The sequence below is a fragment of the Pristiophorus japonicus genome, chromosome 18 (genome assembly GCF_044704955.1).
Source record: "Pristiophorus japonicus isolate sPriJap1 chromosome 18, sPriJap1.hap1, whole genome shotgun sequence".
NCBI lineage: Eukaryota > Metazoa > Chordata > Chondrichthyes > Pristiophoridae > Pristiophorus > Pristiophorus japonicus.
Genome location: NC_091994.1, coordinates 86,855,794 through 86,880,875, shown reverse-complemented (window position 1 = coordinate 86,880,875; position 25,082 = coordinate 86,855,794). Strand labels below are relative to the sequence as shown.

Genomic DNA, 25,082 nt, shown 5'->3' with positions numbered 1-25,082 from the left:
ATTCTTGCTTTACGATGGCTAGTAATGTTGTTATAAATAAAGAAAATTGGCATAGCTGGGGGAATCCAGGTTGTGGTTATGTGATGCGTTGCAAAGAAACACACACGCAGTAACTCGGGTTTATTGGCACTTGGCATTAGTCCTTCTAGTCAGGGTGTTTTCAAAGCTGCAGTTCTTGTTTCAGAACTATCACCATGTGTTGTTTCTGCATTTCTTTGATGAAGTGATTGTGTTTTAACCTTCAGTTTAAAAAAAAAATAAACCATTCACATTAGAGAGGAGGGAGGGTGTGTGTTGAAAACCTTGTCATGGGATACAACTCATGATGGTCAAAAATAACCATGGACAAGTGATGTACATTGTCTTTGAATGCCACTGTCAGTGACTTAATGAGCATTGTAAGGGGCGCACATGATGCTGAAAGCTTGCTTCCTCCCTGAGTTGTGATCCCTTTAATAATATAATAGCATTATGGGTCTTTTCCCCCCACCCCCCCCCATCTCTCCTTAAGGCATTGAGTGCTGCTGAGGTATAGTTCCACAGGTGCCAGTTATCCTCTGATATCTCAGCCAGATGCCATGCTTTGTGTGTGCCCAAACCGGGATTGTTTGACCACTTGGTGCATCACATCATTTTTCTGACTGTCCCCAATGTTCTTGCATAATATTTCCAACAGGTGCCACTGGTGAATGAGCAGAGGCCCTGAATGAGATTTCCCCTGACCTAATCCAGTGGCACTGAGACTCAATTGCTGCCGTAGTTACAATTAACTGAATCAGCACAAACCGCGGATCAAACCTGGGATGTTGCTAACCCGTGCGGCTTAACCATTCCTTGGCTAAACTCGGCAAGCCATTGGTGGGGGGAAGCCCATTGCAACACTAGTTTTATTACCTTTCTTAACAATCTATACTGCTTTTTCTAAAGATATGGCACAGTACTCCTTTATAAACAATAGTATGAAACACGGCTCTTGCCCTTGGACAAATCAGCTGAATCCCTGTCCTACACCGATAATTGCAGTACCTGCCTTTGATTGTATTAACTTTCCACCAACCAAATAGTTCTCTAATGACTCAACCGAGAGGGCCCGACCTTTATACTCACATTGTGCATTTCTGTTTGCCTTCTACGTCAGTGTAACTTGCGTAACAACTTTACTACTGTGATCCTGTGCAATTACATTCATAATGTTTATGCTTGCCTATCGGATCGTCCCATACATCACTATGGTGACCACGTCACTTCAATCCCATAAAGGAAAATACCAGGTACCGTACAAATGATAGTTAAAGTGAGGAATTTGAACTTTGTAATCATCTTCCGTTAAAATCATCTGCCTGGCACCATGCACTATGCTGCAGGAAGAGATTTTTGGTCCTTAATAAACTATTTATGCTACTCAAAGGAGTTCCTGCCAATCAGTTGCCTGAAGAATTATCATCCCAGTCTCCTGTATGTACGTCACCACGTATTCACAAATTACTTGGAAACCAAATTTCATTGTCATCTAATTGCTTAAATTACCTCAGTTGCACACCTACTCTTTTCAACCTGGGTGCTGTCCTGCACTATGGCCCTTCACCTGGGTTTCCCAATGAAAAATAAAATTACCCCATCCTTTGAGCTATTTGATAAAGGTAGCGATACAGAACAACGGTTAACTGCTTTGGCCCCCAGTTGTGTCGTTAGTCAGGCTTGGCAGTTGTGCCACTTGTGGTTAAGTAGCTTCCGAGCACACACACACTGCCAGGACTCGTGCATGAAAAATGGCCATTTGGGTAAGGTACTGGAAGATGCCTGTGGAATTATGTATTTACCAATTAAGCCACCATGGGAGCCGTCTCATTATTGTGATTAGGACTACTGTGTAAAGGGTCTGGAGTTTCAATGGACTCGGGCAGTTTCTTTTACCTTTTTAGAACCTTGGATTGAATCTAACTCAAATTGACGTAACAAAAGTAAATCAAAATACTGCAGATGCTGGAAATCTGAAATAAAAAACACAAATGCTGGAAATTACTCAGCAGGTCAGGCAGCATCTGTGGAGAGAGAAGCAGAGTTAATGTTTCAAGTTGATGACCTAAACGGCCTGAAATGTTAACACTTTCCACAGATGCTGCCTGACCTGATGTAAGGAAAGTTTCCTTTCAATCGATCTGCTTTAAGGTTATGTGAAATCAGTTTGGACAGCCACAGATCACTACTTCCCAATAATTTGACACCAATGGGCATTAAATTGACATTCTGCATGACATTGGCTATTAATGCAAGTCTAAAGAGTTTGTACCATTTGATGCATTTGTTTCCGAAGTTAAACTGGGCTTTATTCCAAACTCTCTTAGGCTCAAATACAATATGTTCGTCTTGAGCTTCCAGGAAATCCTTTTAATCTGTCCAAGGACAAACCAGCTTGTCTGACAGTACCAGTAAACATGGACTTCTTGTATCGGTGTTTTTGCTGGTCTGAATATTGAATTTACTATTGCAAGATTTGCTTATGATTACCTCAGGTGACTTGATCCTTTTAACATTGCTCTCTCTTTGCATTTTTTTTACAGAATTCCATTCGACACAACTTATCGTTAAACAAATGTTTCCTGAAAGTGCCTCGGTCCAAGGATGATCCGGGCAAGGTAGGTGCACAGCTTGTTCCTGCTGTATGCTGTGACATTGCACTCCGAAACTAGCGGAGAGTGAAAGTTAACCAAGTGTATTTAAACTTTACATCTGTACAGCAAATTTTGCTCCACTTGCTGTTTTCAATTCTTCTCACCAGTGTGTTAACTACGTATGACAGTCCAGACCATGGACTGCTCCTTGGTTGGCTTTGCAGGGATCCGAATCAAGTAGTTGGATCAATTGATAGAATTTTCCTCGCCCTTGATTATTTGTTCTCGTTTAACAAGTTAGTATGTATTTACTTCAGCTGAGAAAATGTCATGTTTGGTAGGAGTGTGACAGGGCAGTTGTAGTATGACCATTGTTGAGTGCAGGATTGCCACGTGAGTAACAATGGGCTCGCAATTATTCAATTCATACACACTCTTTAAACTCTGATTATGTAATTAAGTTAACCATTGTAAAAAGCATTGAGGCTTGATTTGGGAGGCTACAGCTTTCTATTCTCATGTTCCAAATGGCCCAGATTTAAATATGTGGGAACCTGTGGACAAACATGAGCAGCCACTGCTGAGTGATGCTCTGTAATGCACTCTGTGCCCTTCTTCCTCTTCTGTGTAATGACCTGTACAAGTGCGACATCCCCAGCTTTCCTGTACCTCTCCTAAGTCTGTTTCAATTCTTATTTTTTTATCTCCCTACATGTAATTCTTTAGTTCAGTCTACCATTTTCTCCTCCATGTAATGCACTACAAGAAGTTGCATTTATATAGCGCCTTTAACATAGTAACATATCCCAAGGTGCTTCACAGGAGCATTATCAGACAAAATTTGACACCGAACCATATAAAGAGTTATTAGGATAGATGACTGAAAGCTTAATCAATGAAGTAGATTTTAAGGAGCGTCTTAAAGGAGGAGAGAAAGATATAGAGGTGGCGAGGTTTAGGGAGGGAATTCCAGAGCTTACAGTCTATACAGCTGAAGGCAAAGCTACCAATGGAGGGTGAAGGAAATTGGGGATGCACAAGAGGTCAGAATTGGAGAAACGAAGAGTTCTCAGAGAGTTGTAGGGCTGTAGGAGGTTATAGAGATAGGGAGGGGCATGGCCATGGAGGAATTTGAACACAAGGGTGGGAATTTTAAAATTGAGGCATTGCTGGGAGCCAATGTAGGTCAACGATCATGGGTGATGGATGAATGGGGCTTGTTGTGAGACAAGATCTGGGCAGCCAAGTTTTGGATAAGCGCAAGTTTACTCGGGTCTTTAGCTGGAAGTGCAGTTGTACATTAAATTTCACATACGTTTTGAAGCAAAACACAGTTATGCACATATATTCTACAGTTTTAATTTGGTGAACTTTGTGTGCAGCAAGGTGAGAGATGTTAGTCCTAGGAAATAAAACTCCCATCTCCTTTCGAGAACACCGTTTCGGTACAGAGTTGGATGCAAGTAAATCTTCCATATATGTGTAGTTCAGCCTCAACTTCAGAAGAATGCCCTCCTACCCGCACAACAACAATTATAATGCCATTTGGTGCTGAATTTGGGGCAGTTTTGTGCTGTGTACATCCCCACCAGGAGCTAGGTTGAGAATGCTATTTCACAGCACATGCCTTTCAGTCAGCAGAGAGGGAAGACTTGCATCCATTAGTCTGGATTGGAGTTAAACCTTGGTCTCGGAGATGGCTGACAATGTCTAAAGCACTGCACCTTCCAGTTCCCATGAAGCACAATCATTAGAAGCACACTGAAATCAAGAAACTAACTAGTGTTCCACTTGTACTACAGGACTGATCCAAGAAGGTGTTTGCAATCGTGTAGGCTCCCAGTACTTTGGAAGCTGCGCCTTTATACTGTATGTTGAATTTCACAGCACCAAAGCAACAAGCAGTTCTCTTGAGCATGTATCGGACTTGGCTTAGTGGTAGCACTCTGGCTTAGGTCATGTGTTCAAGTCCCACTCCACAGAATCCAGGCTGATACTTCACTGCTGCAGTGAGGCTGTGCTGCACTGTCAGAGCTGCTGTCTTTCATTTGAGAAGTTAAGCCGATAAGGCCTTGTCTGTGTCCTCAGGTGGGTGTAAAAAATCCCATGGCACTATTCGAAAAAGTACAGGCACGTTCTCTTGGTGTCCTGGCCAATATTACTTCTCAACCAACAGCACTGAAAACAGAATGTCGTGTCATTTATCTAATTGCTGCTTATGGAACCTTGCTGTGCGCATATTAGCTGTCACGTTTCCCTATGTTACGACAGTGACGACAATTCAAAAATACTTGATTGGCTGTGAAGTGCTTTGGGATGTCCTGAAAGGCACTTGATAAAGTTCCTGCTTCCTTCCATAAGTCTTAAATTCATGTCTTTACTGGGCAAGGTTTGAACAGCTCAATGATTGGGTGGAAAGTGCTGCTTTTGGAGGTGCTGATGAAAGATATCTGTTTGATGGCTGAGGGAAAGAGTTTCGGCGGTTCCCAGGGCAGCAGCACGGCCTCATTTACCTTGTGCTGTTGCTGAGGTCTGGGCTGCCTGCATCAGCAGGACTGTAAGGCATCAGTTTTCAAACTGATGTCCAATTATGTTAAGTGGGCTGTCCAGTTATCAGATTTCTGTCCATTTAGGCCCAGGCATACTGCAGACTGAGCATAGTATACAGAGAATTATGTATTTGACTCCTTAGATTTGGGAAATTAGGACACTGGTCCCTGGGTGCAGCCATATTTGCAGGAGGTCCCTGCGATATGTCAGTATTTGCAGGGAATCTCGATATTTGATGTGGGTATGTATTTTTATAGAAATGAAAAGTTTGAAAACGATTGCTGTAAGGTATTTATATCATTAAAGGTTGAGATCTGAGTTAGCAACGTTCTATTGAACGGGAATGTACCGGGAGTCTCTATTTAGAAATTGATACTTTCTCACCCCAAGGCTTCTAAATATACTAATTTAGACTTGAAACCAATTGTATTTTATAAGAATTTGCTTCGATTAGCAGCTGAATGTGACATTAAATATTTGTTGTATTACCTGAAAGGTTTATTTTAGGCGCTGGGGAATGTTTCCTGTCAGTCAGTCATGCCATGATTTTGGACAGAGCTTCTTTCCAACATGTTTCAATTTGCTGCTGAGCCAAATTTAGGATGGTGCTGTTTGAGGACACGGTTCATTTAACATGGGTCCCTTGGATTTAGCTCCTTGCAGATTAATATCGTTGGCTATCCCACAGCAGGACTTGCTCTTTGAGCAGATGCGTTATGATTAGGACTCTGCTGTTGGCATACGCCCTCTTTGGCAGATGCCAATGTTTTCTCCTGTTGCGTCTGACACAATATCTCTGCCGTTACTAAGGGAGCGAGCTCCTTGTATTTTGTTTTAATGAGTTTGTTATCGAGGTGCGGGTCTCGGTGCCAGGAGTTGGCATAATTCCATTTCAGGCACCTATTATCAGCGACAAGTATTCGCAGATCAGTGCAACACAATTAGATGCAGAGTAAAGATCCATCTAGTCTTTCCACCAATATGACTCAACCCCAATCTCAGAATATGACCTCCTACTGTGCTAGTGTGACATTTTTTCCATTTCCCATGCCAGCTGTTCAGTAACCTCTGAGTGAGATTGCCAATTTGGGGTCAGTTTTGTGCTTTGGGCCCTGTTCACTAGGAACTAGGTTAAGAGTGCCTAATTTCACTTCAAAATGGAGAGGTTCTCATCTTTGAGAGGTTGTGTCAGGCCGAACATATGACCAGCAGTGGCTAAGTGTTTACCTAGACAGAGAAGACATTGGAGGCACAGATAGGTGTAATGTATCCAAGTTTGCTGACTATACAAAGCTAGGTGGGTCAGTAAGCTCTGAGGAGAACACAAAGCGTCTGCAAAGGGATATCGATAGACTAAGTGAATGGGCAGTAAGGTGGCAGATGGAGTGTAATGTAGGGAAATGTAAGGTTATTCACTTTGTAGGAAGAATAGAAAAATGGAATATTTTATAAATGCTGAGAAACATTTAAATGTTGGTGTTCAAAGAGATTTGGGTATCCTTGTACAAGAGACACAGAAAGCTAACATGCAGGCACAGCAAGCAATAAGGAAGGCAAATTGCACATTGTCCTTTATTGCAAGAGGGTTGGAGTATAAGAGTAAGGAAGTCTTGCTACAATTGTACAGGGTCTTGGTGAGACCACACCTGGAGTACTGTGCACAATTTTGGTCTCCTTATCTAAGGAAGGGTATATTTGCCTTGGAGGCGGTACAACGGAGGTACTCTCGATTGATTCCTGGGATGAGAGGGCTGTCTTCTGATGAGAGATTGTGTAAAATGGGCCTCTACTCTCGAGTTTGGAAGAATGAGAGGTGATCTCATTGAAACATACAAGATTCTGAAGGGGATTGACAGGGTAGATGCTGAGAGTTGTTTCCCTTGGCTGGAGTGTCTAGAACTAGGGGGCACAGTCTCAGGATAAGGGGTCAGCCGTTTAAGACTGAGTTGAGAAGGAATTTCTTCACTCAGAGGGTTGTGAATCTTTGGAATTCTCTGCCCCAGAGGGCTGTTGATGCTGAGTCTCTGAATATATTCAAGGATGAGAAAGATAAATTTTTGGAGTCCAAGGGAATCGAGGGATATGGAGATCGGGCGGGAAAAAATGGAGTTGAGGTCGATGATCAGCCATGATCTTATTGAATGGTGGAGCAGGCTCGAGGGGTTGTAGGGCCAACTCCTGCTCCTATTTCTTATGTTCTTATATTCTTATATCCTGTGCCTGCAACCAGCCTGTATTAAACGATCATTTGCAGGGCCTCAGTGCAGGTGCTCTGACTAGTTCCTTGAACTCCAAGATCTAAAACTGAGGAGAATCATAAAATGTTATACAGATACAACGTCTGAAATCCAGCAACCTTGGGACAGAGACTGTGCCGGTTTTTGGATTTTGCCGGATTTCAGACCTCGCTTTTGGCGCCGCTTGCCGCCCGCTGATTCCCTCCGCTCCTCGTCTTGCCCGGCGCTGCGTTTTTTTTTAACGGTTTCCTCGTCCCTTGCAGCCCAATGTCCCCAGCTTAGCTGTCTCAAAAATGTCCGGTTTTTGGATAATTCTTGTTTTTGGCCAGCTGGATTCGAGACGTTGTACCTGTAATGCAAAAGGAGGCCATTTAGCCATTGTGTAAACTTTTTCAAATATTTGTCCACTTTCCTTTTAAAAACTATTACTGATTCTGGTTTCACCTCTGTTTCTGGTATGGCATTCCATGTCCTAGCAACCTTTTGTGTAAAATAAATCTCCAAACCTATTTTTTTTGGTGAGCTTAAATTTTATGCACCTATTACCAACTCGCAGAACAATGGTAATGCATTTTAGAAACATAGAAATTTACAGCGCAGAAGGAGGCCATTCCAGCCTATCGTGTCTGCGCCGGCTGACAAAGAGCCACACGGCCCTTGGTCAGCAGCCCTAAAGGTTACATATAAACCTATGAACAATGACATAAACGCAAAGCCCAATCAGTCCGCTTCACCACAACTGCGACACCCCTTATACTAAAACATTCTACACTCCACCCTAACCGGAGCCATGTGATCTCCTGAGAGAGGCAAAAACCAGATTAAAAACCCAGGCCAATTTAGGGAGAAAAAATCTGGGAAAATTCCTCTCCGACTCATCCAGGCAATCAAAACTAGTCCAGGAGATCACCCTGGCCGTATTCTATTCCCTACAGTACTTACCATTATATCTGCTCCGTCCAACAAAAGGTCATCCAGTCTAATCCCTATTACCAACTCTAGGTCCGTAACCCTGTAGGTTGCTGCACTTTAAGTGTCCATCCAACCATCACTTAAAAGTAGTGAGGGTTTCTGCATCAACCACTGTTCCAGGCAGCGAGTTCCAGATCCCCACAACCCTCTGTGTAAAGAAGCCCCCCCTCAAATCCCCTCTAAACCTTCCCCCAACCACCTTAAAACTATGCCCCCTCGTAATAAACCCCTCCACCAATGGAAATAGACCCTTATTGTGCACTGTGTCCAGGCCCCTCAATATTTTGTACACCTCAATGAGAACAAACCCAGCCTATCCACTCTGTCATCATAACTAAGATTCTCCATTCCAGGCAGCATTCTAGTAAATCTCCTCGGCACCCTCTATAGTGCAGTCATGTCCTTCCTATAGAACTGCACGCAGTACTCCAGCTATGGCCTAACCAAATTATTATACAATTTAAGCATAACCTCCCTGCTCTTATATTCTATGCCTTGGCCAACAAAGGCAAGCATTCCGTATACCTGCTTAACCACCTTATCAAGCGCAGGAAGCGGAAGGAGCGTGTGGAAAACCAGTCCCACCCACCCTTGCCTCCAACCATTGTCTGTCCCACCTGCGACAGAGACTGTAATTCCCGTATTGGACTGTTCAGTCACCTGAGAACTCACTTTTAGAGTGGAAGCAAGTCTTGCTTGATTTCAAGGGACTGCCTATGATGATGATTATGTATCCTGTGTAGTGGGCTTGATTTAATTGCGGCTTTCAAAAGAGGAATTGGATAAATACCTGAAGGAAAAAGATTTGCAAGGCTACGAGGAAAGGGCGGGGAGTGGGACTGGCTGAGGTGCTGTATGCAGAGAGCTGGCACGGGCCTGACGGGCCGAATGGTCTCCTGTGCTGTAACCGTTCTAGGATTCTGTGAAACCAGGATTTTCCAGCTCGTGCGAGAGTGAGACTAATTGTACCGAAATGACATGAGGGTTGTATCGCTGCAGTGATGCGGGCATTGACTTATGAGGAAAGGTTGAGGCCTCTACTCATTGGAACTCAGAAGAATGAGAGGTGATCTTATCGAAATGTATAAGATTATGAGGGATGCAAAGAGGATGTTTCCACTGATGGGGGAGACTAGAACTAGGGGACATAATCTTAAAATAAGGGGCCGCCCATTTAAAACTGAGATGAGGAGGAATTTCTTCTCTGAGGGTTGTAAATCTGTGGAATTCACTGCCTCAGAGAGCTGTAGAAGCCGGAACATTGAATAAATTTAAGACTGAGATAAACAGTTTCTTCACCGATAAGGGATTAAGGGGTTATGGAGAGCGGGCAGGGAAGTGGACCTGAGTCCATGGTCAGATCAGCCATGATCGTATTAAATGGTGGAGCAGGCTCGAGGGGCCGTATGGCCTACTCCTGCTCCTATTTCTTATGTTATGTTCTTATCCACTTGGCCTGCTACTTTTAAGGATCTATGGACAAGCATTCCAAGGTCCCTTTGTTCATCTACACTATTAAGTGGCCTACCGCTTAATGTGTATACCCTTTCTTTATTAGCTCTCCCACCTCACACTTCTCTGAAATAAATTCCATTTGCCACTGCTCTGCCCACCTGACCAGTAGATTGATATCCTCCTGCAGCCCATGACTTTCCTCTTCATTATTAACCACACAGCCAATTTTAGTGTCGTCTGCAAATTTCTTTAATCGTACTCCCTATCTTCAAATCTAAATCATTGATATATACCACAAAAAGCAAGGGTCCCAGTACTGAGCCCTGCGGAACCCCACTGGAAACATCCTTCCAGTCACAAAAACATCCATCAACCATTACCCTTTGCTTCCTACCGCCAAGCCAATTTTGGATCCAACTTGACACTTTGCCCTGTATTCCATGGACTTTAACCTTCATGACCAGTATACCATGTGGGACCTTATCAAAAGCTTTGCTAAAATCCATGTATACTACATCGTACGCACTGCCCTCATCAACCCTCTTGGTTGAATTTTTTGAGGAGTTAATCAGGCTAGTCAGACACTATCTTCCCTTAACAAATCCGTGCTGACTGTCCCTAATTAATCCTTGCCTTTCCAAATGCAGATTTGTCCTATCCTTTAGGATTTTTTCCAATAATTTTCCCACCACTGAGGTTAGGCTGACAGGCCTGTAATTACTCGACCTATCCCTTTCTCCCTTCTCCCTTCTACATTAGCAGTCCTCCAATCCTCTGACACCATGCCCAGATCCAAAGAGGACTGGAAATGATGGTCAAGGCCTCTGCCATTTCTTCTTTTACTTCGCTCAACAGCCTGGGATGCATTTCATCCGGGCCTGGGGACTTATCTACTTTCAAAGCTGTTAAACCCCTTAATACTTCCTCTCTCTCTCGCTCTCTCTCTCTTTATTTCATCCAGAATATCGCACTCTTCCTCGATAGCAGTATATCTGCATTGCCCCTTTTCCTTTGTGAAAATAGATGCAAAGTATTCATTAAGAACCTTCCCAATATCTTCCGTCTCCACACAAAGATTACCCTCATGGTTTCTAATAAGCCCTACCCTTTCTTTAGTTACCCTCTTACTCTTAATATATTTAAAGAACATCTTAGGGTTTTCCTTAATTTTACTGGCCAAGAATTTCTCATTCTCTCTCAGCATTCCTAATATTCTTTTTAATTTTGCCTCTTAACTTTCTATATTCCTCTAAAGATTCTATAGTATTTAGCTGTTGATATATGACATAAGTGTCCCTTTTTTTCTTAATCCTCCCCTGTAAGTCCCTAGACATTCAGGGGGCTCTAGAATTATTTTTCCCAGCCTTTTTCTTTAAGGGCACTTGTTTGGCCTGAGCCTTCCGGATCTCCTCCTCAAATGCCTCCCGCTGTTCTGACACTGATTTACCCACAAGTAGCTGTTTCCAGTCCACCATGGCCAAATCACTCCTTAACTTAGCAAAATTAGCTTTTTCCCAATTCGGAACTTTTAATCCAGGCCTATTCTTGTTCTTATCCATAACCAACTTGAATCTGAAGAATTATGGTCACTGGTATCCAAGTGCTCTCAAACTAATACCCCTTCAATCTGCCCAGCTTCATTCCCCAAAACTAAATCCAAGACCTCCCCCTCTCGTGTTAGGCTTGCTACATACTGACTAAAAAAGTTCTCTTGAATGCATTTCAAGAATTCTGCACCCTCTATACCCTTCACACTAAATTTGTCCCAATCAATATTTGGATAATTCAAATCCCCTACTATTACTACCCTTTGGTTTTTGGACTTCACAGCAATTTGCCTACATATTTGCTCCTCTATCTCCCTCCCACTGTTTGGGGGTCTATAATACACTCCCAGTAGTGTGATCGCCCCTTTTTTATTTTTCAATTCAACCCATATGGCCTCTAACATCATATCCCTCCTCATCGCTGTAATATTTTCTTTAATCAGTACTGCAGCACCCCCCCGCCTTTTTTTAACACCCCCCTCTCTATCTTGTCTAAAAATCCTGTAGCCAGGAATATTGATCTGCCAAACCTGCCCCTCTTTCAGCCATGTTTCTGTAATGGCTATAATGTCATATTCCCAACTGTCTACCTGTGCTCTTAGCTCATCCACCTTATTTGCTATACTCCTTGCATTAAAGTATATAGCATTCAGCACAGGAAGACCTACTTGCTTATTACATACAAAACCCTGTTTCCTCTGTCTTACAGATTCGCTTTCTAGATTCTTGCTATCCAATTTCAGCTTTACTTCCTTCCCTTTTGAATTCGTTCTCGGGTTCCTATCCCCCTGCCAAGCTAGTTTAAACTCTCCCCAACAGCACTAGCAAAACTACCCTTGAGGATATTGGTCCCGGCGCTGTTGAGGTGCAACCCGTCCAGTTTGTACAGATCCCATCTCCCCCAGAAACTGTCCCAATGCCTCAAGAATTTAAAGCCCTCCATCCTACACCAACTTTCCAGCCACGTGTTCATCCTCTCTATCCTTCTGTTCTTATACTCATCAGCACGTGGCACCAGTAGTAACCCGGAGATTACTACCTTTGAGGTCCTACACTTTAATTTTCTTCCTAGATCCCTGAATTCTTCCTGCAGGACCTCATCCCTTATTTTACCCTATGTCATTGGTCCCAATATGGACCACGCCCTCTAACTGTTTATCATCCCCCCCAGGATGCCCTGTGTCCGCTCTGTGACATCCTTGACCCTGGCACCAGGGAGGCACAAAACCATTCGGGAGTCACGTCTCTACGGCCACAGAAACGCCTGTCTGTTCCCCTAACTATAGAATCCCCTATCACTAGGACTCTTTTGTTCTTCGTCCCTCCCCCCTGTGCAGCTGAGCCACCCATGGTGCCTTGGAATTGGCTCTGGCTGCACTCCCCAGAGGCACCATCATCCTTACCGATGATCAGAAGTGAATATTGGTTTGAAAGCGAGATGGACTCCTGCGCTACCTGCCTAGCACACTTACTACATCTGCTGGTCACCCACTTCCCCTCTACCTGCATGCCTTTAAGCTGCGGGGTGACCACCTCCTGAAATGTGCTATCCATGTAGTTCTCAGCCTCGCGGATGCACCTTATTGACTCCACCCGCTGCTCCAGCTCTGAAACGTGGAGCTCGAGCAGTTGAAGCTGGAGACACCTCCTGCACACATGGTTGTCTCGGCTGCGCGAAGCTTCCAGGACTTCCCACATGCTGCAGGATGTGTACTCCACGGGACTGAGCTGCACTGCCAGCCCTCTAGTTAGCCTTATCTAGTTTAAAATCGACTAAAAAAGAAATAGAGAAAATAGAGCTACTTACCAACTCACCTCACGACCTCCGAGGCCTCCGAACACACGGCCTCCGAACTCCCGACCCGCCGACCTCACGGGGCCTGCCGACCCGCCGACCTCACGGGGCCTGCCGACGTCCTGACTCAGTCGCCAACCTCCCGACTCTCCCGCTCTCGGACTTTCCCAAACTGTTTTTACTATCTAGGATTGTTCTTGTGCAATTCATACAACAGGAAGTTCATTAGAAATTAAGAACTTGAGGAAAAAGGTATTTTTTAACCTTTTCTCCTATTCACCGTAGCAAATTTTGAACAACTCAATCAAATTTCTTCTTGACCTTCTCTGTTCTAATAAAAGAGTTCCATTTTCTCACGTGTCTCTCATAGCTAAAGACTTTCCCCCAGTATCATCTCATTATATCTCTTCTATGCTCTCTCTGGCGTTGCCATCTTTCTAAGGTAGGGCACCAAAACTGGACACTATTGTAACTGCAGCATGATGTGTTTTTGTACTCCCTCTCCTGATGAAACCTCGGATCTCATGTTTTCTCAACTTATCGTCACACTTCTAAAGGTTGTGCATCTGACCCCCTAGGTCTTTCTGCTCTCTCTTCAAAATGTTGCCATTTATTACCTATCTCCTCTTATTCTTCCTCCCCAAATGTATCCTCTCATTATTCTCATATTTAATTTTATATGGTTTCTTTATGACCTATTTACTCACCTGCCTTTCCTCCTGCAGTTACTTGCAAGTTTCTTCAGTTAACTATGCTTTCTCTTTTTGTCATCTGCAGATTTTGATAGTGTGCCCACTATACCCAAGTCCACATTAATATATCGAAGAGCATTGGCCCTAACCCCAGAAACACAACCTCTATTTACATCCCTTTAGTTCAAAAAAACAACCATGAGCTTACTAGTCCCTATTTTTTGCCCTTTAACCAACTTCTATCCACAGTCCCATTATTGCAGCATACCTTAATGTTGTTAAAATCAACATCCTTTATCAATACACCCTGTTATTTCCCCATAGAACTCTGTCAGACTTGCCTTTTACAGATCAGTGCTGGCTGTCCTGAATTACCCCATGTCTTTCTAGCTGGTTATTTTATCCAGTATTATGGCTTCTAGAGCTTACTGCCGATGTTAGACTAAGTGGTCTATAATTACCTGGTGAATCCCTTTTCTCCATTCTGTTCTATCCTTTGGTGTATATTCCCAATGCCAAGGATGTTTGAAAGATTGTGCTCCAAGCCTTTGCTATTTTTGCAGACTTCTCTCAGCATTGTAACATGTTTCTTTTCATCTCTGATTAGTCCTGTCCTTTCTTTAACTATTTCTATACTTTTTGTGTTTATAAGATTCTTTATATTCTCTATTTATCTGTCTTTCTTTATACCTCCTTAGCCTTTCTAATTTTTTAGTTTTCCCTCCATATTGTCTATACTCTGGTTTCCTTTGCATTCATAGCCCTAGATTTGTCTCGTGTCTTTTGTAAGTTTAATTTTAATTAAATTTCTCTACTAGTCCAAGGAACTCCAGCTTTTGCTGCACCCCTTTACTTCAGGCGGGGTATCTCTAGTCTGTACCTATTCAAATAGCAAATGATTACGTCTCATTGTTTGTCCATCAGAAAAGAATATTACAATTTAAAGAACTCCTCTTACAATTGGGAAGAGAACCTTCCAGTTTTCTTGGTTCACTAAAAGTGCATTATTGTTCCAGCTTTTTGATTGTTGTAATGAAAACCTTCTGGTGTTTCTGACCAGAGATTAAAGCAGGTTAATAACAAGCAAAATATTAGCGATTAGCAGAATAGAAATGGGTCACTGTAGATGTTTCCATGAAAAAGCTCCATAATTGAGTTGGTTCTCATTGATGCTGAAACTGCTCAGTTTGCACTGAAAGGTGAATTTTTGCCCACGTACAATTACTCAGAAGTTACAAATATGACTAAATCAACTGTACGTACATAAATCATGCACATGTCAATCTGGCCAGGATCATCATCCTATTTTGAAGTGTTTTTATAGGAGTGTTTTATTTAGTATTGTCGCTGGTAATACTTTCCATTCAAAATACTCATCAAAACTCCCCGCTGCTAAAGGATTTCAGTGTCTTGATTAAACAGCTCCATGGTGTGAACAGGGCAGTTTTAGCAACAGGACTTAATACTTCAGAATGCTCACTCATAATGTAATGGAGCTCAGATGCAACCAAAATCCCCCCTTCCTCCAAAATAAACTGAAAATATTGAGTCAAATATACAGAAGACTAAAACTGTTTGATTTAGGTACCCACTGATTGCTGGGGAGAAAGTGGGGGAACTTTTTTTGAGACTAGTGTCTTATTTCACCAGATATCTGTGCAGATTTGGTCCAGCAATGCATCCCTAAGATTAAAAAAAATGTATGCTTAGCATTAAAGAATCGAACAACGCCCTAAGCAACGGTAATATTAATTCCAAAATGCTTTTATACTTACCTGTAAGTAAGGGCGTGCAATCTCCATATGCCTTTCTCCACCTTATTGTATATTTGTCTGATCGGCTGTATAATTCAGAGACAGGATTGCTATTGAGTGTAAATGTAGAGACTAGGTCATCATGTTTACAGGAGCAGGCAGCCTTAACCCAATGGCAGATAGGTCTTCAGTGCTGTTGATCACCTCAGGCTGGCCACTTGCACTAAAGAGTGTAGCCACTGGAGTTGGATCTGCGTGCCCCACAGTTGGCTTTACTGTCATACAGAAGCATGAGGTAATGATGCTCCTGAGAACAGTACATCGCTTCTCAGCCTTTTGGCTAAGATCATGCGTAACTGACCTGACAGGGGAGTAGCCACCATGACCTCCGGGTGGTTCTCCCTGGATCAGGAAGGTATATGCTTGCTTTTTTGGAAACAGGAGGTGGGTGGGGTGGCTTGACCCATCCACCTCCACGGAGGTGTGTGGGGGACCTGACCCATCCACCTCCATGGTACGAACCTGGTATTGCAGTACTTCCAGGAACGGTGCAGTGGCTCTAGGCCTTTTGGCTAAGAGCATTGGCGCAGAGTGATCCTTGGCGTGTGCAAGGTGACCTCTGGCGTTTGTGATTTGACAAAGAATTGGAACGATTGGCTACGAATTTCAAAAAAAAAACAGTACTAAGGAGGTGACTGATAAAGGAAATTGTCACACTTTGGGATTTATTAACCATTTCTGCACAGAATGGAATTGGAAAAGTTAAGTTTGGATAACAAAAGGAAAACTTTTGGTTTTCTTGGTAATCAATAGTCATCCCTCACACCCATGTCTTGGGAAGTCCCTGGTCCCAGATGGTTGGCGGTGATTGTCTGGCATAGGCCCTCTCCTCTGGGTGTGAACACAGATAAAATACAGAAAAAGCGCCCACTTAGCCAGGTTTTTAAACAGAAAGCTGCTCAGACTCTGACTGTTGGGATGCAAGGGAATAGTTAGAAGTTATTTTATTTGTCAAACAAGATGACCCATTAATGAGGGAAAGTATAGTGTGTATCATGCAAAGACATGTTGGACTGAATGAATTAAGTGAGTCTGTTCATAATTGCTGCTCTATGTTCATTAACTGTCTGAGAATTAAAAAAGCTTAATGATTCATTCTGGCCATGTCAAAGACGGCGAAGCACTTGTGAGTGCATGTGTAAAAGACACTATATCCAGCTTATATGTCAAGAGATACGCATTGTTACGTCGCTTAGATTACACTATTATATAAGTAGATATTGGGCTGTGTAAGCCAGCTCTGGAACATAAGGGACATGGGATCCACTTACGGGAATGACTGATGCCACTGAACCCGAGAAGGTATCTACAGCAGATCAAATTTGTAACAGATGTACCGAGCACTAGTTTGCACTGAAGGACAGTACATGGTGTCATGTACATAGAACGCCATTGCTACTAGTCTTGATTGCTAGTCAAGTGATTTTTAGGTGCATGTAACTATAATAGAGGGTAATGTCCTGAGAATTGTGGCTGTTTCCAACTTTGTGCTGGTCTCTTTTAGGGTTCATACTGGGCCATTGACACTAATCCAAAGGAGGATACATTGCCCACTCGGCCAAAGAAGAGGCCGCGATCAGGAGAAAGGGTAGGTCTAAAAATTGGATTTAACTGGTTGTGAAATTACGATCGGAATGTGAGAGATAATGGTTAAAGATTTTTTTTTGGTAGTGGAACAGTGCCGTGGGGTTGCAACGTGCCACATCATGAAATGTAAATGCACCACTATGAGATTAGTCAGAGAGAGGTCTCTGTTTTGTATGTGTACAAGTATATTTACCTGTTGCTGTGCTTTGGAATTCAGTTACTTTCAAAATTAACTCTGCCCTCTGCCCTCCCTCTCCAAAGTGCTTTATTTGAATAGATTGAATGAGAGGTTTTCGATTAACTTCTGAAGATGCCCTCCTTAATTTCGACATTAACAAGTCTATCACATTTATGTACTGCACTACAAAAGCTTAGAAAAAAATTGATACTGATGTTGCCTTCCTGGTTTTTAACCCTAAACTTTTTCTAAAACTCTTAATTACAGGCAGTCCTAAGTGTTGTGTCCTTCAAAACAAGAATACAGAATAAATGGAGGAAACGTTCATTGTAACTGAAATGTAGAACTAATAATGAAAACATCTAGGGCTAGCAGATTTCTGGATTGTGGAATGTCATTGTTGCAATTCATCTGGTCACACCACCGTCCAGAAATTTAAATTTACTGTCTTTGTTTTAATCTTAGCGAGACATATTTTGTGTTAATTAACTTCTGCTGGAGTCTAGTACCACAGGAATGGTTGCCTTTTGGTTCCTCATCTAATTGGTCATTCTTCATGCATGAGTGTTGGCCTCTTATTCAACCCAGGGGGAGAGGAAGGTGCATCACAGCCAAGTCTTTGTATTATTCTCGCCCAATGGGGAACGTTTTAGTGGAGCCTGATCCTGTCTTCACTGTACATACACTTCCTAGAGAATGATCGAATAGGAATACTGGCTGATTGCCCACCCCCTGCTCCCTCCAATTGGAGGCCAGTTGTAGAGCCCCCACCAGTATTCTACCTGAGATCATCTAACAGCATAGACTAGGACTCAAACCTGGGACCTTCTGGTCTGTGTGACCCTGTTGCACGTGGTCTTTACCAACTCTGTTGAAGGATCGCTGGCCAGATCTGTTGATCACTGTGATACAGCCGCTTGAGACTCAAGTAGCTTATTGTTGGATCATGCATTTGTTTCAGGAGCCTTACCTGGGATTTCTAATATAATTTAACTTAATCTGCCAATTTAAAAACTATATTTTAAAGTACCGTTTATATTTTACTTGATATTAGTCGATCCCCTGTGGCGTTGAACACTGAGTCACAATGGAGAACTTTGACTTTGTTGTCCATAGAGTGTGGTGCCTGGGGTTATTTGTGTATTGGCATTTTATTTGTGCTGATTTAAACTCTGTGAATTTACCTTTGTTCTCCTTTATGAGCATGTATCCTATTCTCCAAGGAAAGGATTATATTTTTAATTTGTCAAATTGTTGGCAGTACTACAATATTAACGAACCTGCCACCAACACTGCTAAATTGAGATTTTAGTTACATTAAAACAACGGAAGGTCAAGACAGTGAGCAACTGATTTATAGGTTTCTGTCTATTGTAGCTTTTTCTGAAATAAATTGACACAGCTAACTCGTAATTAACATGGAGGTTCATAACTATAATGGGTGTCCGTAATTTCAGACTGCCTATATAGAATGATCAAAGGCTGTGAAAGCAACAGGCTTGTCTCTATATTACAGATTATTCAGTGTGGAGACAAGAGGGACTTTGAACAAACAGCATGTCTATTCTGGGTCCTGACCCAGTCCATAATCTGTTTGGACTTTCCAATAGGCATAATTAGGATTACTGCTTAACTTTTTTTGGGGTGGGGGTGGCAAAATGATTTTCATTCTGCAATTATTGTAGGACTCCAAATATAACTAAAATTTGGAATCTTTCCACTCCTGATAGCTCCTGCAGGAGAGTGGATCTATGGATGTCTGGTGAGAACACAGTATGACTTGGCTGTGATGCACTGCAAGGTCAGATGGCCTGCTGAAATGCATTGGATAGTCTCGCCATGTAAGAATGGTCATTTGGGTGAGATACAACCATTTCCAATGAAACTACCTCAGCAAGAGTCAGTCCCTGCAGGAAAAGAGAGTTTTTTTTTAGAAAAATCACATATTGTGTTTTAGAAACATAGAAACAGAAATTTACAGTGCAGAAGGAGGCCATTCCGGCCCATCGTGTCTGCGCCGGCCGACAAAGAGCCACACGGCCCTTGGTCAGCAGCCCTAAAGGTTACATATAAACCTATGAACAATTTGTTGCATACAAATTAACAGTTGTGTTCCACCATTGCATATGGCCTGGGTGTGTTGCTGTAAAATACTGTGGTTCCACTTTTTAGGTTTCAGACACTTCACAAACACTTATCTTTGATAAGTCTGATATAAATTGAATCTCTCTCTAATGTAATTTAGCATATGGTGACTGGTAGTTTCTGTGCTGTGTCTTTTGCGACTAACCTCTATGTCCCTGTGCTCTACTGCCTCTTTGTTACAGGCCTCAACGCCGTACAGCCTGGACTCCGAGCCTTTAGGAATGGACTGCATCATCTCTGGAAGTGCCTCTCCAACCTTGGCAATCAACACTGTGACTAACAAAGTACTGCTGCTTTAATTCCATCTTCTTTCTTGTAGCTTTGGTTAAATGTTATTACAGTGAGGCAGATTTCCTGTGTACCATACAATAGCAATAGCATTTACTGAAACCTATTTAAGAAGAATAGTTGGATCTAATGACTTTATCCAATTTTTAAACATATTTAGGTAAGGATTAGTCATTTTTAATTTGCTGTTTTTTCCTAATTTGTGAGAACACTGCTAAATTAGCACAAATTCACATTAAAACCATTTGCAATGGGAATACAGAAGACTGTGTGACTGTTTGAAGGTATCTCTGTACTATGGACCCCCAGTCAGTCAGAGGGAGATAGAACAAATATGTGGGCAAATTGCTGCAAAGTGCAAAAACTATAGAGCTGTAATAGTGGGTGATTTCAACTACCCTAATATCAACGGGGAAGAAAGTACTGTGAATGGTACAGAAGGTGAGGAATTCCTAAAATGCATTCCGGAGAGCTGCTTTAGTCAGTATCGAACAAGCCCAACAAGGGAGGGGGCGGTTATGGACTTGGTTTTGGGGAATGAAGAGGGGCAGGTGGAAGGGGTTTCATTGGGAGAGCATTTTGGTGCTTGTGATCATAATTCAGTAAGATTTAGGGTAGTTATGGAAAAGGACAAAGATGGACCAGGAAAAAAAGTTCTCAATTGGGGTAAAGCCAATTTTGCTGAGCTGAGATGCGATTTGGCCAAAGTGGACTGGAACCGTCTGCTTGATGGTAAATCAGTATCAGAGCAGTGGGAGGCATTCAAGTCGGAGATCCTGAGGGTACAGAGCAAGTATGTTCCCTTAAAGAAAAAGGGTGGGGCTAACAAATCTAGAGCTCCCTGGATGTCAAGGGACATGCAGGGTAAAATAAAGACAAAAAGGGAAGCTTATGATAGATACCGAGAATTCAATGCAGAAACTCTAGAGGAGTAGTAAGAAGTGCAGGGGTGCAATTAAAAAAGATATCAGGAAAGCAAAGGGAGAGCATGAGAGAATGCTGGCAAGTAAAATCGGGGAAAACCCAAAGATATTTTATAAATACATTAAGAGCAAGAGGATAACTAAAGAAAGAGTGGGGCCTATTAGAGACCATAAAGGAAATCTGTGTATGGAGACAGAAGATGTGACTATGATTCTTAATGAATACTTTGCATTTGTTTTTATAAAAGAAAGAGGCAATGCAGACTTTGCAATGAGGGAGGAGGAGTGTGACGATATAAACATAGTGAGAGAGCAAGTATTAAGGGGCTTAGCAGCTTCGAAAGTGGATAAATCCCCAGGCCCAGATGAAATGTATCCCAGGCTGTTAAGAGAAGCAAAGGAGGAAATAGAGGTTCTGACCATTTTCTAGTCCTCTCTGGCTACAAGTGTGGTGCCAGAGGACTGGAAGACTACTTTGTTTAAAAAGGGAGAAAGGGATAGACTGAGTAATTATTATAGGCCAGTCAGCCTAACCTCAGTGGTGGGAAAATTAGTGGGAAAAAATCCTGTGGACAGGATAAATCTTCATTTGGAAAGACATGGATTAATCCAGGACAGTCAGCATGGATTTGTTAAGGGAAGGTTGTGTCTGACAAATTTGATTTAATTTTTCAAGGAGGTAATCACGAGGGTCAATGAGGGCAGTGCGTATGATGTAGTGTATATGGATTTTAGCTTTTGATAAGGTCCCACATAGCAGACTGGTCACGAAAGTAAAAGCCCATGGGATCCAGGGCAAAGTGGCAAGTTGGATCCAAAATTGGCTCAGAGGCAGGAAGCAAAGGGTAATGGTTGAAATGTGTTTTTGTGTCTAGAAGGCTGTATCCAGTGGGGTTCCGCAGGGCCCAGTACTGGGTCCCTTGCTTTTTGTGTTATATATCAATGACTTGAATATAGGGGTTATGATTAAGAAGTTTGCAGATGACACTAAAATAGGCTGTGTGGTTGATAATGAAGAAGAAAGCTGCGGACTGCAGGAAGATATCAATGTACTGGTCAGGTGGGCAGAACAGTGGCAAATGGAATTCAATCCGGATAAGTGTGAGGTAATGCATTTGGGGAGGTCTAACAAGGCAAGGTAATACACATTAAGTGGTACGACACTGAAAAGTGTAGAGGAACAAAGGGACCTTGGCGTGCAAGTCCACAGAACCCTGAAGGTAGCAGGCCAGGTAGATAAGGTGGTTAAGAAGGCATATGGAATACTTGCCTTTATTAGACAAGGCATGGAATACATCATTATAGGCAGTCCCTCAAAATCAAGGAAGACTTGCATCCACTCAAAGTGACTTCTCAGGTGGCTGTACAGTCCGATGCGGGAATTACAGTCTCTAACAAGTGGGGCAGACAGTGATTGAAGGAAAGGCTGGGTGGGGAGCCTGGTTTGCCGCACGCTCCTTCCACTGTCTGCGCTTGGTTTCTGCCTGCTCTCGGCGACGAGACTCGAGGTGCTCAGCGCCCTCCCAGATGCTCTTCCTCCACTTTGGGCGGTCTTGGGCCAGGAATTCCCAGGTGCTGGTGGGGATGTTACACTTTATCAAGGAAGTTTTGAGGGTGTCCTTGAAGTGTTTCCTCTGCCCACCTGGGGCTCGCCAGCTCCCCGCTGGACCGGAACTAAACAATAGAACCAATGGGAACCTGTTCAACCTATGTCGCCTCCAGGCTAGATCCAAGGTCGTCCCATCCTCTTGTCATCGAGCTACAGTACGCAGACGATGCTTGCGTCTGCGCACACTGAGGCCGAGCTCTAAGCCATCGTCAACACCTTCACCGAGGCGTACGAAAGCATGGGCCTTGCGCTAAACATCCATAAGGCAAAGGTCCTCCACCAACCTGACACCACCACACAGCATTGCCCCCCGGTCATCAAAATCCACGGCTCGGCCTTGGACAACGTGGACCATTTTCCATACCTCAGAAGCCTACTTATCAGCAAGGGCAGACATCGATGATGAGGTCCTACACCGCCTTCAGTGTGCCACACCGCCTTCAGTCACCTTAGGAATAGTGTTTAAAGACCAGGACCTCAAATCTGGCACCAAGCATATGGTCTACAGGGCAGTAGTGATACCTGCCCTCTTTTATATGGCTCAGAGACGTGAACTATATACAGCAGACACCTCAAAGCGTTGGAGAAGTACCACCAGTGCTGCCTCCGCAAGATCCTGCAAATCCACTGGGAGGACAGACACACCCAACGTTGGTGTTCCTGCTCAGGTCAACATCCCCAGCATCGAAGCACTGACCACACTTGACCAGCTCCGTTGGGCGGGCCACATCGTCCACATGCCCGACACGAGTCTCCCTAAGCAAGTGCTCTACTCTGAACTCCTACATAGCAGTGGAATACAAGAGCAAGGACGTTATGATTGAACTGTATAAAACACTGGTTAGGCTGCAGCTGGAGTACTGTGTGCAGTTCTGGTCACCATGTTACAGGAAAGATGTGATTGCATTGGAAAGGTGCAGAGGAAATTTACAAGAATGTTGCCTGGACTGGAGAATTTTGGCTATGAGGAAAGATTGGAGATTCTGTGTCTGTTTTCTTTGGAACAGAGGAGGCTGAGGGGAGACCTGATTGAGGTGGATAAAATTGAGGGGCCTGGATAGAGTGGATAGGAAGGACCTGTTTCCCTTGGTAGAGGGGTCAACAACCAGGGGACATAGACTTATAGTAATTGTGGGGGGGGGGGGTTTAGAGGAGATATGAGGGGAAAGTTCTTCACCAATTTGGAATGGTACACGGCCATGCCAGGCTGCTGGCAGGACATAAATTGGCTCCCCACAAGGATTCTCAATTACTGCTGCGTCATCAGGGAAAGTGCTGAATGGAGGCTAGGTTCTTCACAGAAGCAATCTGGTGGGGGTATGAAACTCACTGCCCGAAAGGATGGTAGAGGCAGAAACCCTCACCATATTTTTTTTTAAGTATTTGGATATGCACTTAGTGCCATAACCTACAGGGCTATGGGCCAAGAGCTGGAAAGCAGGATTAGGCTGCGGATAGCTCTTGGTCAGCCGGCACGGACACGATGGGCCAAAATGGCCTCCTTCCATGCTGTAAATTTTTGTGATTTATAGGTTTTCTCCAAAATGATTTGGCACATTTAATCAGTAATTAACTTGGAAGTAAATAATAATATGTCTCTTCTGGATTTTGTTTTTGCTGTCATTTTTAACATTTCTCAGCCTCTACCAAAAGTGTCCTGTATGGAATCAGTCCGGAATGACTTGCAATCCAGTTTGATTGCTTCTGTGAAGAACCTAGCCTCCATTCAGCACTTTCCCTGATGACACAGCAGTGATTGAGAATCCCTGTGGGGAGCCAATTTACATCCTGCCAGCCCCTGGCATGGCACAGTGTACCATTCCAAATTAAAGCTTTTAATCTTGTCTGCATCTTGCATTAACCCAGTAGATTCAATGCAGACATGCTGCATGGAACAGGAAGAATTCCTTGTGTGTGTGTGTATACACCACTCTTATGAAATCTGGATCAAGTTTATAGATGCAAGTCAGTTTTTGTTAATAACTATTTTTGCTCATTGAGATGAGGAATATTTAGTGCTGTGAAATGGCAAACTTTCATACCCCAATGCAATATTCCCGTTCATTTTTTGGGGGTGCGTAGCCCTTTTAAGGGGCTGTGCGGCTAGTTCAAAATACCACGCATTGCACGGTTTTTCCTATTTAAGAGTCAGTGAGCCGGCTGCACGGGAGCTGCAGAGCACTGCGGCACATTAAAGGGAACATTGCCCTAGTGTCTCTCCCAGATAGAGGTATAGCACTGTTAGATGCAGAATAAATTCCTTCTATTTTACCCCACCAATATGTTTTAGCTTCAAACTCAAAAGAGCAGACCACCTACACGGACCTTGTTTTCTGTTTCCCACTCCAGCCATCTTGTAACCTATCTGAGTGAGTCTAGTGGGAAATTAAAGGTAGTTTGTGCTGTGTGTACCCATGCCTACTACAAACTGGACTGAGACTACCAAACCCATTGCATGTGGCATGCTCAGCCAGCAGACAGCGCAGGCTTCCAGACCATAACTCTGGGCTGAATTTAAACCTTGGTCCTCGTGCTGAAAGATGTGTCTAACCTGGTTGCCCAGAGGAGTTCTGTTTTTTTAAAAGCTATTGCTGAGATTTACAGTTGGTTGGCAGAGACCACGGTAAAATGAATTAGCAAGAGATTAAAAAATGAAATTGTGCAGGCACTGCCATGCC

General features: G+C 43.2%; 1 protein-coding gene and 1 pseudogene across 8 annotated transcripts in view; both read left to right on the top strand.

The window, feature by feature from the left end:
- The window catches only part of foxj3 (forkhead box J3), a 139,855-nt gene that overhangs the window by 70,594 nt on the left and 44,179 nt on the right, over positions 1-25,082 (top strand). For all 8 annotated transcript variants that reach the window (XM_070860233.1, XM_070860230.1, XM_070860234.1 and 5 more), the window contains 3 exons: positions 2,562-2,636; positions 17,179-17,262; positions 19,767-19,868. In XM_070860233.1, the coding sequence (XP_070716334.1) occupies positions 2,562-2,636; positions 17,179-17,262; positions 19,767-19,868 (261 nt within the window). The remainder of the gene's footprint in view (positions 1-2,561; positions 2,637-17,178; positions 17,263-19,766; positions 19,869-25,082) is intronic.
- Positions 15,935-16,173, top strand: LOC139229480 (U2 spliceosomal RNA; annotated as a pseudogene).